General features: G+C 37.7%; 1 protein-coding gene across 5 annotated transcripts; it reads left to right on the top strand.

Moving 5' to 3' along the window:
* Positions 1–211: 211 nt before the first annotated feature.
* park7 (parkinson protein 7) lies at positions 212–14,991 on the top strand. 5 transcript variants are annotated; one of them, XM_077727072.1, is made up of 8 exons: positions 212–384; positions 4,502–4,603; positions 4,674–4,733; positions 7,105–7,174; positions 7,689–7,796; positions 10,079–10,165; positions 13,800–13,999; positions 14,086–14,991. In XM_077727072.1, exons 1-7 carry the CDS (start codon positions 295–297, stop codon positions 13,958–13,960), a joined length of 678 nt encoding a protein of 225 aa, XP_077583198.1. In that variant the 5' UTR covers positions 212–294; the 3' UTR covers positions 13,961–13,999; positions 14,086–14,991. The 5 variants fall into 5 exon arrangements, with proteins under 5 accessions (XP_077583198.1, XP_077583200.1, XP_077583197.1 ...); XM_077727071.1 differs by having other exon boundaries at positions 213–384; positions 14,770–14,991; XM_077727074.1 differs by lacking the exon at positions 14,086–14,991 and having other exon boundaries at positions 7,689–7,794; positions 10,079–10,193; positions 13,800–13,944.
* Positions 14,992–15,673: the final 682 nt, after the last annotated feature.

The following is a 15,673-nucleotide window of genomic DNA, read 5'->3' as shown; positions in this document are numbered from 1 at the left end:
TCCAGCCAGAATCATGCCTATGTTTTATGGCGTGTTGTAAACAAAACAACTTTAAAATTTGCTAAGATTTTAACGAGTTAATGGCATTTTAGGTGTGAAAATGACTAAAATTGACGTCCAATGCAACAGAGTCCCCAGAGAAATCCCCGACGCAAGATGTCTTCAAGTATTTGCGACGCCGACCTGAAACACGTCACGTTATTTTTCGGATACTGTCTATGGGCAACCCAATTCAATGGCTCACTGCGCACTTCCGGCGTATCATTTTGCACTTGATGCTGTGTTCACTCAATTATGGCGGGGAAGAGTGCCTTGGTAATTCTGTCAAAAGGTGCGGAGGAGATGGAGACTGTCATCCCCGTGGACATCATGCGACGAGCAGGGGTTGGTTACTTTGCAAACACGCTATATTCTTAATTTTTTAGCATGGTAGCAACCCAGTTGTTGAGTGGGTACAAGTGTTCTTTGGAACGCTGAGGGTCGTGTCTGTAAAAATAAAAACACAAAACACTTATTTGAACGTTATGTGGCCTGTAGTCCCGCATTACTTAATCTGCACATTGTTTAAAATGACGAGTGCTTTTAATAAATGTCGTCTGTGTACACCGGGCAAGCTAAAAGTTCAAAGTTGACCACATCATTTTGTGGGGCCCGAGAAAGTAAATGAGTGCCGACTTCCAGTTTTATGATAAAATTCAAATGAAGATTGTAGAATATAGGGAATATTCCCGGGGTTTCCCCCTTTTATTAAATAGTTGGAGAAGATTTGTACTATAATTTGAATCTCCAAAAATGATTTATTGATCAGAATGATTAGAAAAGCTGTCGATTCATTATTGGATTAATTTTGGCAGCCTAGTTAGAAGACAACGGCCCCCTGGATGAAATATGACGTGGCCCGTGACAAAAAAATCAGTTTGATACCCTTGATCTATGTACTACAGTAAATCCGTGAATTGATCAAATACACCGCTCGGCCAATGGCTAAAAGCCAGTGCAGATGAGTGATTAGCTTGTCGCCCTCACAGTCGGGGGTCTGGGTTCAAATCCAGGTCAGTACACGTGTGGAGTTTGCATGTTCTCTCCGGGCCTGTGTGGGTTTTCTCCAGGTATTCCGATTTCCTCCCACATTCCAAAAACTTTCATGGTAGGCTGATTTGACACTCTAAATTGCCCCTAGGTATGAGTGTGAGTGTTAATGGTTATTTGTCTCCATGTGCCATGCGATTGGCTCTGGTTCAAAGTCAGCTGGGATAGGCTCCAGCTTCTTCATCTTTATTGCTGTCATTGTTTTGGGGGAAATTTAACTTCCACTTGGCTACTCTGTGCCGCCGAGCCCTTTTATCTATCCAGAGAGCTCTAGGTTCGCACAAGAGCAGGGATGGGCAAACCGGTCCTCAAGTGCCATTGTGGGTGGAGGTTTTCTGTTCCAACTGATCCAGCACAGACACTTTAACCAATGGGATTTCTGCAGAAAACAAGAAGAACCTGATTGCAATCCACTGATTGCAGTTGTAGGACACCAAATTTGTGAAAAGGTGTCCTCTTAATGGGTTGAAATGAAAACCTACACCCACTGTGGCCCTTTGTGGAATAGTTTTCCCACCCCTAGATAAGAGCAACGGCGTCAGCCCGCTGCCTGGACTTAAATGGAAACCGAACTAACACTTTGCACCTCCCATTTGAAGTGCACTTTAACTTTTATTCCCACCAAACGGTGTTTAGTTTTAATAATAGCTTTTCTGGAAAAACAAGGAATCTTTAAAGCTCCAAATGAACTTAATTTTCATTTTGTGCTTTGTTTCAAAAGCAAACCAAATCAACAATTTTATACTTGTCTTAAAAAAAAAATGAAGATGCAAGAATTAACAGTAGCAGTGTGTAACCGAAGCCATTGGATGAGGTTGCCATTGATAAGAGTTGACAACATTGACTTATTTGCCTTATTAATGGATATGTATATATGTACTGTTTGTTTTAATACCTAAATTAACTATTTTTTTCTGCCATAGAGGTGAAAGATGAGAGGAATTTATTTTTAGTGCAATGACCTGTAACATTTTCATGTTCTAAATATAAAAGCTCCAAATGGTTGATAGTTAGATTAATCACACCCAGGGGGAAGTTATAGGGGCGCTGAGGGTGCAGCCATACCAGGGTCTGGACGTCCATGGGGCCCGGTTTTATGGTGAAAAAGGCATTTGCTTGGGAGTGAAGGCATCACAAAATAAACCAAAGATAATGTGCAGAGCAATAAAATGTTTTTCAATGTAGAGATTCAGTCACATGAAAATGTTTGGGCACCACTAATCATTTTCAAAATTTTCCTTAATAAATCGTTTGTTGTTTCAATCAGCAATTTCAGTTGAATATATCATACAGCAGACAAACACCGTGATATTTGAACAGTGAAATGAAATTCATAGCATTTACTGAGAGTGTGCAATAATTACTTAAACAAAAATAGGCAGGTTCATAAATGTGGACACCCCAACAGAAAAATTACATCAATATTTAGTTGATTGATCCTCCTTTTGCAGAAATGAGATATGACAACCTCTAAAATCTTCTTATAGCTTCCAATGAGGGTCTGCATTCTGGTTGAAGTTATTTTTGACCATTTTTTTTATAAAACATCAAGTTCAGTAATGTTTGATGGTTTCCGAGCATGTAAAGCTTGCCTTAAATCAGGTCTGGGGTCTGAGATGGCATTCCAGAAAGTTGCACATGTTGGAATTACTGACTAAAACGCACATAGAAGGACCCAAACACAAAGATAAACTTATTTTGGAACTTGCTGTACTTTTTCAGTAGTTTGCAAAAACCCATTTCAAATAATGTAAAAACATGATAACAGTTTGATTTAAATTGTCCTACGTTTATTTATTTTAATTACACTTTATATCGATTTTGTGTGAATCGCATTCACTCTTGAAATGCGGTCGACGAAGGTTAAAAAAACATTACATTGTGGCATATTATCCTCGTAATATAAAATGGCCTGTACACCAATAATTTCTACCATGGAAATTAATGCTTGTTAGTCCTTCACTATGTTAAGCAAGTGTTTGCTTTTTGTTTTACATCAAATCTTTATATGTACTTGGATTTTGTCATCTTTGGGCTGTTATGGTCTTTGCTGATTACCATGATTATTTATCAATTTTCCATATAGCTTATCCTTGCAAGGGTAACTTGGGGTGCTGGAGCCTATCCCAGCCAACATAGGCATCAGGCAGGGGACACTCCGAAGTGTACAACCATTTACACTCACACTGATACCAAGCCTACCCTGCATGTTTTGGGTATGTTGGAGAAAATCAGAGTACGTATTTTCACGACTGTTAAGCGCGCCATATTTTTAGCCGCAATGTCAATAACGAGTGCTATTTTTTGTATTTGACACAAAGGCTGTGCCGTTCCAAGTTTAGACGCAGCCAGGCATGGGATATATAAATTATTTATGTATATCAAACCTTATTAGCGCTGCGGAAGCAGCCCCAGACGCTATTTCTGGTGCACAGTGACTGCTGGGATATATAGTCCTTTTGTCAATACACCCAGGTTGACTGCTGTGATAACTTTGCACTAAGAGTATCAATATACTACAATGGTGACCACACTAATTTGGTGCTGTATGCACCAAATGCATGCGACACCCGCACGCTTGAAACTCGTTTTTAAAAAGGCAACACAAGCAAGACTGAGTTTGGTTGTGCTTTATTTAGCCATTCTACAATGTACTGACGTCATCACCCACAAAACCATCAAAGTCCTCATTTTTTGTTTCCAAATTGAACAATTGTCCATCGAAAACGCTGAATTTAATCCGTTCGTCCAGGCGGCCACAACCATAGTAGCTAGCGAGTAGCTAGCGTAACTATTCCAAGGCTGTCTTCTATGGTTCGCAACTGTTGATGCCGATCGCCAGGCCACAATCCATTCGCAAATAATAGCTAGCTAGTGTTGATGCCGATCGCCAGGCCACGATCCATTGGGTGTATTGACAAAAGAACTACTACATATCCCAGCATTCACCGTGCAGTACTTTGTCTACGAGAGAAAGGTAGAGTCGGCCTGCTTGCCGTAGTTGTCCTATCCACTGATTTATTTTATTGTCATAACAATTTTAGTTTCGGTCCATATATAAAGTGCACTGGATTATAAGGCGCCCTGTCTATTTCGGACAAAATTTAAGACTTATGTGCGCCTTATAGTCGTGAAAATACGGCACCTGGAGAAAACCCACACAATTTTGGGGAGAACATAAAAACTCCATGGTAAGGGTCCACCTGAAATCAAACCATCACTTCCAAAGCTGTGAGGCCAACATGCTAACCACTCATCTACTAGGCCACCTCACTGAGATTAAAAACACTAAATCTACAATCTTGATCTTAAAATTGCATAGCACTACAACTATTACAACTTATTACAAAGAGTGTATAATACAAATCCCATAAAGCCAAGGAATGCCAACTTTTATACCTTGCCTTTGTAGATGACAGTGACAGTGGCAGGGCTGATGGGTAAAGAACCAGTGCAGTGCAGCAGAAATGTCATGATATGTCCTGATGCAAGCTTGGAAGATGCCAGAAAACAGGTATTTCTTCAAGATTAACCATGCAAACACTTTGAAACTCTGTGAGTCCTTTTCATGATTTCCACCTTAGGGCCCCTATGATGTGGTCCTGCTTCCTGGAGGAATGCCAGGAGCACAGAACTTGGCAGAGGTAAGAAATCTACAGACCCTTATTATATGGATATAGCAATCCCTCGAATAGCGTGGATAATGTAGAACAGATATGGCTGTGGTAATCAAAAAAGGAACCCAGACACTCGCAGACTTTTATTGGTTCATATCCCATGTTGAAACCGTCTCCAAAAGGACCGACATTTGCACATTAAACAACATTAATGTGCAACTTCAGCGTGACACATGGTGGAATTTATGACTGTAAACCCAAATACAAAGATAAACTAATTTTCATTATGCTGTACTTTTTCAATAGTTTGCAAAAACACTTTCAATTCATGTAAAAACATGATAATAATAGTTTGACGTAAATTGTCATTTTTATTTTTACATTTTATATTGATTTTGGGTGAATAGTATGGAAAAACTCTGGAAATGGGACAAGGGTATTCCTGAAATGGGGTCGACGTAGGTTGGCAGCTGTGCTGTAATGTATTATCTAAATATAATCTACAGTGCCATGAAAAAGTATTTGCCCCTTCCTGATTTCTGTGTTTTTTGCCTATTTACTATATACACAGGTACAGACCATCAAATCAATTTTTGTATGACACACGGGGACAACCCAAGAAAAGAGAAAATGCAGTTTCTAAATGATGATTTTATTTACCAAGGCAGGGAAAATTACAAACTTGTCTTACCCTCTGTGAAAAAGTAATAGCCCCCCTTTTTTAAATTACAAAATAACTGTGACTAATTACAATTCTAGGAAAGCTGAGTTAAATTTCACAGGCCACACCTACACCTGATAATCACCAAATGTGTTGAATCAAGAAAACACTTAAATGGAATGTGTCAGACAGTGAAGTACGTTCCAAGATCATAGCATTATGCCACGATCCCAAGAAATTCGATAAAAAATGCGAAAAAAATGATGGACATTCATCAGTCTAGAAAAGGTTATAAAGCCTTTTCCAAGGAACATCCGGCCCTCAGTTCGTGCATTCAAACTCCAGTGCTCTTGGAACATGCAGGATCACGACCCAAAAAAAGATCTACCTCTGAATGGCAAAAAAAAAAAAAAAGTTATGGTTTTGGAGTTGCCAAGTCAAAGTCCGGATTTTAATTCTATTGAAATGCTTTGGTGTGATCTGAAACGGGCTGTTCATGCTAGAAAACTCTAATTACGCAGAATTGAAACAAATCTGCACAGAAGAGCCGGCCAAAATTCCTCCAAAGCATTGTGAAAGACTGATTCAATTATCGTAAATGCTAAATTCAGTTATTGCTGCCAAATGTATGGCAAAACCCGTTATTAGGTTCAGGGGGCAATTAGCTTTTTGTTTCATATATAAGTCTTATTTAAAAAAAAAAAGAAGGACTGAATCAAGGGTATGGCTTATATGCACAAATTAGACGGGCAAAACTGCAAGGTGTCAAAGACGAAGCGCTATAACGCAAGGCAATGGAGCCGATGCACTTAGTTCAAAATAGAGAAAAGATAAACCGATAAAACACTAAACAAAATTTATTTTGATGTTTATGAATGAGTGTCAAGGGAAAAAACCTGTATCTTGCATAAACCGTGAACAATTTCTTATACTTGTGCCCACCATTGCGTGCTCGGACTGGCCAGACGCGAGCGAGTAGCTTTGATACATATGTTCGTAGTGTTTACCATGTCAGTACATCCTAATATAGTTGTTAAGGCTGATTGAAGGTCTTGTGGTCGATCATTAAAATACCAGCTGCGTAATGTGCATCTCATGCTATTATTGAATTCAGAAACTTGGTGATTAGGAATGGTTTGACAAAACTAGAGCACGCAACGTGCAGGCAACACCCTTTTGGAAATTAGGCAGACAATACTTTCGAAACATAAAGAATTTCAGAATTGAATTGAATGATTTTATTGTTATTATAAAAGCATAATGAGATTTACAGCTTTCGCCACAGTGCACAAATAACAACCGACCGACAGACAAATTACGAATCAATATATACATATCAGGAATAAAGGCACATATTACAGAAACGCAGAATACAAGTTTCAGAAGCTTTGTCGGGAGAAAGAACAAATTATACTTTCATTTTTGACTGCACAGTGTGTGTGTGTGTGAGTTTAAGGGCCCACTAACACATATGCAGACCAAAATATTAAGATTTAAATCCCACAGTAACACCAAGGATCCACTAGATGGCGGCAAAATATACATTTGACAGGGCTTAAGCACAAAAACAGTAAACAAACCTAATCCTCGGCGAATAACTTGGGTGCCTGCATATTTGTTGAACGAAAATTGAAAAATTATCAATTTTCTCAATGCGGCATTCACTAGACATGATTTTCACCAATGACTGACTGAATCTGTTCCCGGGTGTTCTCTCATGTTTTCACTCTCTTGCAGTCCACTGCTGTGAGCGAGGTGCTGAAGGACCAAGATGGCAGGAAAGGCCTTATTGCGGCCATCTGTGCAGGTGCTGTCAACAGAAAACCGGCAGAAACTTGTTTCTTACTAAAATGCTCTTAATGACACTTGTATAAACAGCAGCGTGCTACTTTATGCACGTGATCCATACATTTTTTGAATGGGATTAAAATCCTTACAGAATCTGCTGGTTTGATGATCCAATTTCCAACATACCTGATTAAAAAAGTCAAGCTATCTACAATCTTGGGATACAATAGTCTTATAACAATGAAATTTAAGTGATGTGTCATGTTAATTGATGACAATCAACTGCTTTATGTGTGCACATATACACATATTTTAGTAATATGCTATGAAATTAAGAAGTTAGATGTGCAGAGAAAGACTTGAGAGTTCACCTCCTCCAAACGCGAGAACCTGTTTCTACCAAAAAGTTATATTTTGGTTAAGACAAAATGTCACAAAATTTAAGACATAAACTTGTGTTCCTATTTAAATCTGCGTTCAGACTGCAAGCATATCTTATTCTAATCTTTTTTGTTCTCTTATCTAATTTTTAGGGCTGGCCTTTCAGTTTATAACATGTCTAAATCAGAATTGGGATTTTTTAGACAGAGCCACATTATTGACCCCTCTGACCTCCTGTGGCAACGAAGGCATCATCCGGTGTGTGTATTGTTTGACGTCATAGATTGGTCAGAATGTTTTATCCAAGATATGTGAATAGCAAAATATTCAAACTCAACAAGCAATGCAAAACAAGCAAAAAATATTTTTCAGCATTGGGAGAGAACCATTATTATTCCATTCTACTAACCACTAGATGACAGATTACCTAGCTAACCAAAAGTGACATTACTTACCTACATTGTCATTGTTTTATATACTCCTTGCCATCTTTGTAATGTGCATCACAGTGGAGCAAAATTATTGGGCTTGTAATAATTCGCATAAGGGCACTTGTTTCCCCCTGCCAGTTTCGCTGTTGACATCCTTAACTTCTTTAAAGCTTGACTTTATTGTGTACTTAATATATACAGTGGTACCTCTACTTATGAAATTAATAAGTTCCAGACATTCTTTGTAACCTTGAATTTTACTTAGAAGCATATTATTTTAAAACTTAATCATAAAGTAATAATAAAGCATACATTTAAAAAAATAAATACAATAAAATAAAATAAAAAATGTTTGCAAATGTGTGAAATAATATAAGACAATTATGTATTAAGCCATTCAAAACAAACATAAAAGTCCAGCTCTTAAACACTGTTGCTCTCCCTCTATGCTACCATTATGCCAAATTGGATTGGAGGGTGTCCTCAAAAATGCCTGAATCACACAGGAACTGGGAGTAACAGTGTTCCAACCCGTCATGTGGTGTCACCGAAGTTATTTATTTATGTTTTTAGTTTTCTTGCATAACTCGTATGTGATCCATTTTTTAAGTGCTCTTCTCTGAGGTAGTCCCCTCAGTGAGACTGCTTTCTTTTTGGGAGAGCTGAGGTTTAGTAAGAATTGTCTGCAGTCCTGGAAGAGCAAAGTGCAATAATTAGACTGAATGGAAAGGCTGCCAAGTGGCATAATCAATAACTTTTTATTTATTAACGGTTTTTCGATGAACTTAGCGCAGTGCTCTGTATTTACCCAAGTTAATGCACCATTCTGTTTCTTTGGCCACTCCCTTTCATTGTGGTGCATTGTTTCAGAGAAAAAAAACAGTACGGAGGTCCTTTGGGAATTGGAGAACATTACAAATCCTACTTTTCAAAGTAAATATTTAAAAAATACAAAATGATTTTACTTATCCTAAAATGGAAATAAAAGTTGAGGGGATTCTCGAGAATATTTTTTAAAATACCAGATAGATCTGGAATAATCCCTAAAATTATTTTCCCGTTCCAACCACAAAAGATTTGAACCTCAAAACAGTTCAAATGAAATGAAAATGTTTTAGATATTATGTTTCATTCATATCTCTTACAGCAGATCTCACAATTTTATAAAATAGTTAGCCATGAGTGAATGTCTGCAGTAGTAGCTAGATAAATTATAGTTTACTATTGTTTGGTAAGCAAAGCTAATTAAGTGTTTGATATCTGATGAGTGAACTTATTATTTATTGATTAATTTGTAGCAGAAAAGTTGAGGTTTAATTATAAGAGCCAAAATTTCCTCCTGTTCTGGAATGATGAGCCACAATGCAATGCAATTGTGCATTTCTTTGCAATTGAAAGGGAAATTAATTTGAGAATGGCGTGAGTCATCATGTATCTGGTGGGAATTCTATTTTGTACAAGCTGTACATTTTTCCTCTAGAGCATATCCTCCAGAGTAAAAGCGCATGTCTAATAGATTATATATATATATATATATATATATATATATATATATATATATATATATATATATATATATATATATATATATATATATATATATATATATATATATATATATATATATATATATATATATATATATATATATATATATATATATATATATATATATATATATATATATATATATATATATATATATATATATATATATATATATATATATATATATCTCTATATATATATGAATATTTCTATGTATATGTATAGATATATTGCTGTTCTGTAGGACAGTGTGTGTGTCCACCCATATATATAAATATGAAACCCTAACTCACGAGTTCAAATGAATCGGAAGTTTGTCTGTAACATTGTTATAATAGTGGGAGAAATTGGGAATCAATATAACAGAAATGTCACTTTTCATTATTGATTCAGAATTCTTTATTCAGTAATTTTTGACATTTGTCTTGACTGTAAGGTTGTATCCAACTGGCATTAGGATGATGCACTGGACCGATGCACGTATCTTAAATTACCGATGAGTCATTTATTGACCGGACGGCATTAATGAACTCTAAATGGTTTTGTTTCCTTTCCTGCCGCAGGTCCTACAGCTCTTCTGGCACATGGAATTGGCTACGGCAGCACTGTCACCACACATCCGGCTATGAAGGACAAGATGATGGCTGGAGGTGAGATCATCAAACGTCTTTCCAAATGGTAAAAAAATTGGATCTAGTGATGTCGATGCTATACTTCAGGTTCTAATGCTGCACTAAACATAAATGGGAAATGAGAAAAGTACTATTATACTCTTGAGGCAGAAAATAGCATCCGCAAGGTGCCATAACCTGATGTGGCTCCCCACCAAAATGCACCAATGCTAATTTGCACCAAGATACAGTACAGTGGTACCTCGAGATACGAGTTTAATCCGTTTCCAGGACTGTGCTCATATGTCGATATTTGCATAACTTGAACAAATGTTTCCCATTGAAATGAACTAAAAACAAATTAATTCGTTCCAACTCCCTGAAAAAAAAAACACCAAAAACAGGATATTGGAAAAAAATGTTTTATTTGTTCTAATATTGGATGGGAAAAACATTTTTATTTGTTCTAATTTGCCATCTATTAACAAAGTAACAAATAACTAGTAGTTTAATAGTACAGTGGTACCTCGACTTACGATCGTAATCCGTTCTCAGACTGTGATCGTATGACAAGCATATAGTAACTCAAGCGGACGTTAAGGACGACCTGAAAAAACACCAAAAACAGGATATTGGAAAATAGGTTTTATTTTTTCTAATTCCCCATATATTGCCAAAGTAATAAATAATGAGTGGTTTAATAGTAATAAAATGTGTTTAATAGAAAAAATTAGACACATTTCGCAAAGGGGAGAGACAATGACACAAGGAGGCGGAGGTAGCGGCTGTTCGGGGAACTTTATCCATGGCAATGACGCACTCGTAAACGAACAAACTCATTTAAATTAACTTGGATAACTATATACACACACTCAACCTTTAATGTAACTTCACACAAAACTGAATTCTAATTTTGTTTTAATCTTTTTTTTACCTTAGTTCTACGGGTTGACCCCACCCGGGCGTTTTGCTGGAGTCTTCAAAACGAACGCCTCAAGCATTGTTAAGAACTTGCCTCCCCTTCGAAATGTTTTGAAAATGACGCACACACATATTACAATACGTGTAATCCAAGCTTTAGAATTAGCCCGCCACATCACCTGTAGGTCTCTTTTAGGCACACATGTTTTCCGCATTGTACACTAGTAGCATCTTAATTTTACAGTCACCGCTCACATTAGCACACAACGTTAGCGTTAAACGGTTCTTCATGGGTTTGTCTCCCGGTAATTCCTTCGCCTCTGCCACGATGAATGTCCGCCTGGGCATCTTTTTCCAAAAAAGACCTGTTTCATCGCAGTTGCTGAGGGATGTAACTTTCCTCGGCGATAATCATGGCAAATGTCTTGATGCGTCCTTCTGCTTAAGGATGGTGGAAATGGTTGACATATTTATCTCGTATTGCCTAGCGAGCTCAGTAACACGCACCCACTCTCATATTTTTCAATTATTTCACGTTTCACGTCCATTATCAACTGTTACCTTTTCTTTGAAAAACTGCCAATTCATAGTAATATTGTTTACCTGGCATGTAAAGGTAGACCAACATTGGGGGAAAAAGCAGGCGGGTGGGGAAATGCAAAGTACGCCCAGTGGTCGTAGAAATATTTTATACACGACTGAGATGCAAAAAAGACAGCGCCATGGCCACCTGGCTTGGTCACATCACAAAATTTTGATCGTATCTCGGGCAAATTTTTCGATCTAAATTTTCGTCAGGAATTCGTTTAAGACAAGAATGTCGTGGCGGAACGGTCGTATCACAAGGTTCGACTGTACTAAAATGTGTTTAATAGTCCGAAAATGTGTTTAATAGTACTAAAATGCGTTTAATAGCACTAAAATGTGTTTATTAGTACTAAAATGTGTTTAATAGTACTAAAAGGTGTTTAATATTACTAAAATTAGATGGATTTTGCGGAGGGGGAGAGAAAGAGACAGATAGGAGGGGATAGAAAGAGGGGGGCTTTTTGCACGGCGCTGCGCTCGTAACATAAACAAATTTAAATGAACTTGGATTACGATGCAGACACTCCATTTGCCCCGCCTCCACCCTTACTTTCAGATGCAATTTATTGAGGGTTCTTTGCTTTTGTCTTCCCTTCAAAAAGTCCCAAAATTATGCACACCAATGTCTTCACAATAGGATAATGCACAACTATTTGCCAATGAGAAGTAGTATAGTACAGTGTTCCCTCACTTATCGCGGTTAATGGGGACCGGGACCCCCCGCAATAAGTGCATTTCCACGAAGTAGGGGTGCCCCTTCAAAAATGCTTAAAGAAACGTGTAACACGTGCCCAAAAGCACCACCAAGCAAAAACATCATAGTAGTCCGTATGGAGGATCTTCTGCAGTTTTATTTTTGGGGCGGTGAAGATGCGCCTGTAAAGAGCCATGACGTCATCAATGCGATTCTTGAACTCTCACCATGTTATTGACCATTTCTTTGATGGAATTACTTATTCTTATTGAATATTTTGTTTTCACCTCTTGTAAGATGATGTAATTTATAATTTTAACTTAATATCTTCACATTTTTAATATATTTTTTTCCTGAAAAAAATCCGCGAAGCTCAGTCCGCGATAGTTGAAGCGCGAAGTAGCGAGGGAACACTGTATACTCCTCTCGTATTAGCGATTGATCCGCTATTTGCACTGATTAACGGGACTAAAAAAACACTGAAAAAATGCAATGCTCTGCTGTGTTCGTAGAGACATTACACAAGGGAGTTGCGACCAGGGGAAGAAAACAAATGTAATCTAATTTTACACTAAACTTAATCCTAATTTAGTTTTACTATTTTATACCTTTGTTCTCTCGGGTTGGCTCTATTTTCCCCGCCTACACCCTGAGTTTCAGCTGCAGCTAAAAGGAACCTATCGAGGGTTGTTTGTCTTCCCTTCAAAACATTCCGAAAATGATGCACACAAATGTCCTCACAATGGGATAACGCACGACCACTTGGCAACGAGAAGTAGTATATACTCCTCATATTATCGAGCAAGCTCCCCCGCCATTCTGTACTGACTAATGGGGGGAAAAAAAACACTGAGTGCTCGTAGAGACATTACATGAGGGAGTTGTGACAGGAAAGACGGTGCCCATGATGTTTTTATAAGCAGCTTCTCGCGTCCGCTGTGTGCTCGTATATCAAAATGTGTCCCACATCTTAAGATAAATATTTGCTCGAAATTTTACAAGTATGTCAAATTGCTCTCGGCAGAATGCCAAATTACGAGTCTGAAATTATTTGCACTTATTTGGGTCTTTTGCCGTGAAAACGCATGCACCTTATGGAGGGGCACTACCAATTTCGTCATACGCAGTTTCTGGGTATGATGACAATTAGGCTTTTGTCGAGTCAATGATGATGACATAGCCTGTGTCCAATTATTATTATTATCATTCCCGGTGCTGAGTTGAGGGACAGGGTTCCATGATGATCGAACACTTATCTGTGTAGAACAACAGGTGTCATCTTCCGACTATGAAACTGCTAAATGCAATTTACCATTTAGAAGTAAAACAATGACAACATTCTCAAGAAAGAAAGTAGGACAGTGCGTGTATCCACCCATCCAATCTGGTGGTCTTCAGGGCTTTGTAGCCAGTTCCACAAGGCACTCCCTTTGTCCTCATTCTTAATATCACTCTTTTGTCCATTTTTAGATCACTACAAATACTCTGAGGCTCGAGTGCAGAAGGATGGCCATTACATTACCAGTCGTGGGCCTGGAACCAGTTTTGAATTCGCCCTAACAATTGTAGAGGAGCTTCTGGGGGCTGAGGTTGCTGCTGGAGTCAAGGCTCCCCTCATGATGAACGAGTGACTGGAGCCACTTCACATCTGCTCATAGGGTGCAACTTTGGTACGCCTGCGCAATCCGGTCCAAAACCTACACAGTAGATGTCCCAAAATCCTGTCAATACAAATTCATTTTCTATAATTCTTAAGATACTTTGGGTCACTGAGAGCTGAAGATTCTCCCAGCTGACATCGAACAAAAGGCAAACTACAACTCAACCACAAGACACATTTTGAGACAGTCATTCAGATTCACACAAACACTAAGTTGTATTTTAACCCCCACTGTCTTGAAAGAAGTCATGTGAATAAGCCACAAAAAATTATTAGCAACGCCCAAGTGATAGTGAGGAAGTTCCCTGTATCGTATTGAGAAATGTTTGTTATACTTTTTCTATTACAGCTCAGCTATGTAACAGACGGGTGAGAATCAAATTTTTGTTGGCTCTGTTGCAGTTTTACATCTCTGCAACCTGCAACACTAAAAAACTGTATTTATTTCTGAGGGCACAAATTTCCTGTTTCCTTTCAGATTTGGTGAGAGAAATAATTGGCAATACAATTAAGAACAAATACACTGCAGTGATCCAAGAGATATGCTTTGTATGTTACGTTGTGAAGTGAAATATAGTCTCCAATATTTTTTCTACATGCATCTTTGTAGTGAATAGGTGTGTAAGTAAGAAAGCCAATTATTTTAGGTTAGGTTGGGTTAGAACTTTATTTTTTTAAGGTGAAATGCATGATAGGTTCGAAGTTATATATTACTGTTCTGTAAAAATGCACATAAAAAAGCTTTCAGTTAATAATCATTTCATCCTGTTTACTCATCAGTTCAGTTCAACTGTTGGAAGACTTCAAAAAGACTGGGCCATAAGTGGAAGAAAAAGATCTCAATGTTCTCAATGATGTCATCAGTGAATGGAGAAAATTCCTCATTTTTTTTGCTCTTGGAAGCCTGTCCCGAACGTCATTTCACCATGATCTCTAACATGACCTATCCCTGCATAAAACATCATTTCAGAATGACCTACAATAAACTCAGTGGTACATGAACTTGTTTCTCATTTCTTTCTCTTGATTTGGGGTAATGCAGAATTGAAGATTTTATTTCTGAACCCCCCTCCACCCTATAAAATGTAACATAATCTTTGTATAAAACCAAAAACGTTTTTGTGAAATTTTCTTCAGTTTGAACATAGTTGCACTTGAACACGTGATTCAAAGTGCCACATTGAAATGTTTGCCAAAATTATAAAAACAACAACAATCTTTATGTAATAGTTATAATCTGTGCTTCCATTTAACATTAATATTAAAACCTGGCCACCAATTTCATTCAAAATCGAGAAAAAATGTGCAAAAACATTTTGGAATTGAAATGAAGGACTCTATTGTCATTATAAGAGTACAATGGAATTTTAAGTTTCACCATATAGCTGTGGTGTTTTAGTGTATAAAGTGTAAAGTAACTTCGAGAGCATTCCCCCCTTCTTGCTACTGTCACAATAACATTTCCCAATACGGGATTAATAAAGTTATCCAATCCCATCCAATTGAGGGGATGATGATCGCCAGCATTGATCACATGAAATTATATACGTGTGTTATAAAAAGCACACAAACTCTGTTAAACGGTATAGGCCAAATTCTGTGCGTTTTTAGTTCCTATCCTGGTTTGTTGATGCAGCCACAGTGACACCACCATGATGCTAAAACCATCTTAGCCATCAAGGAG

This window comes from Stigmatopora nigra, chromosome 10 (assembly GCF_051989575.1).
Source record: "Stigmatopora nigra isolate UIUO_SnigA chromosome 10, RoL_Snig_1.1, whole genome shotgun sequence".
NCBI lineage: Eukaryota > Metazoa > Chordata > Actinopteri > Syngnathiformes > Syngnathidae > Stigmatopora > Stigmatopora nigra.
This window is presented reverse-complemented; position numbering and strand designations above follow the sequence as displayed.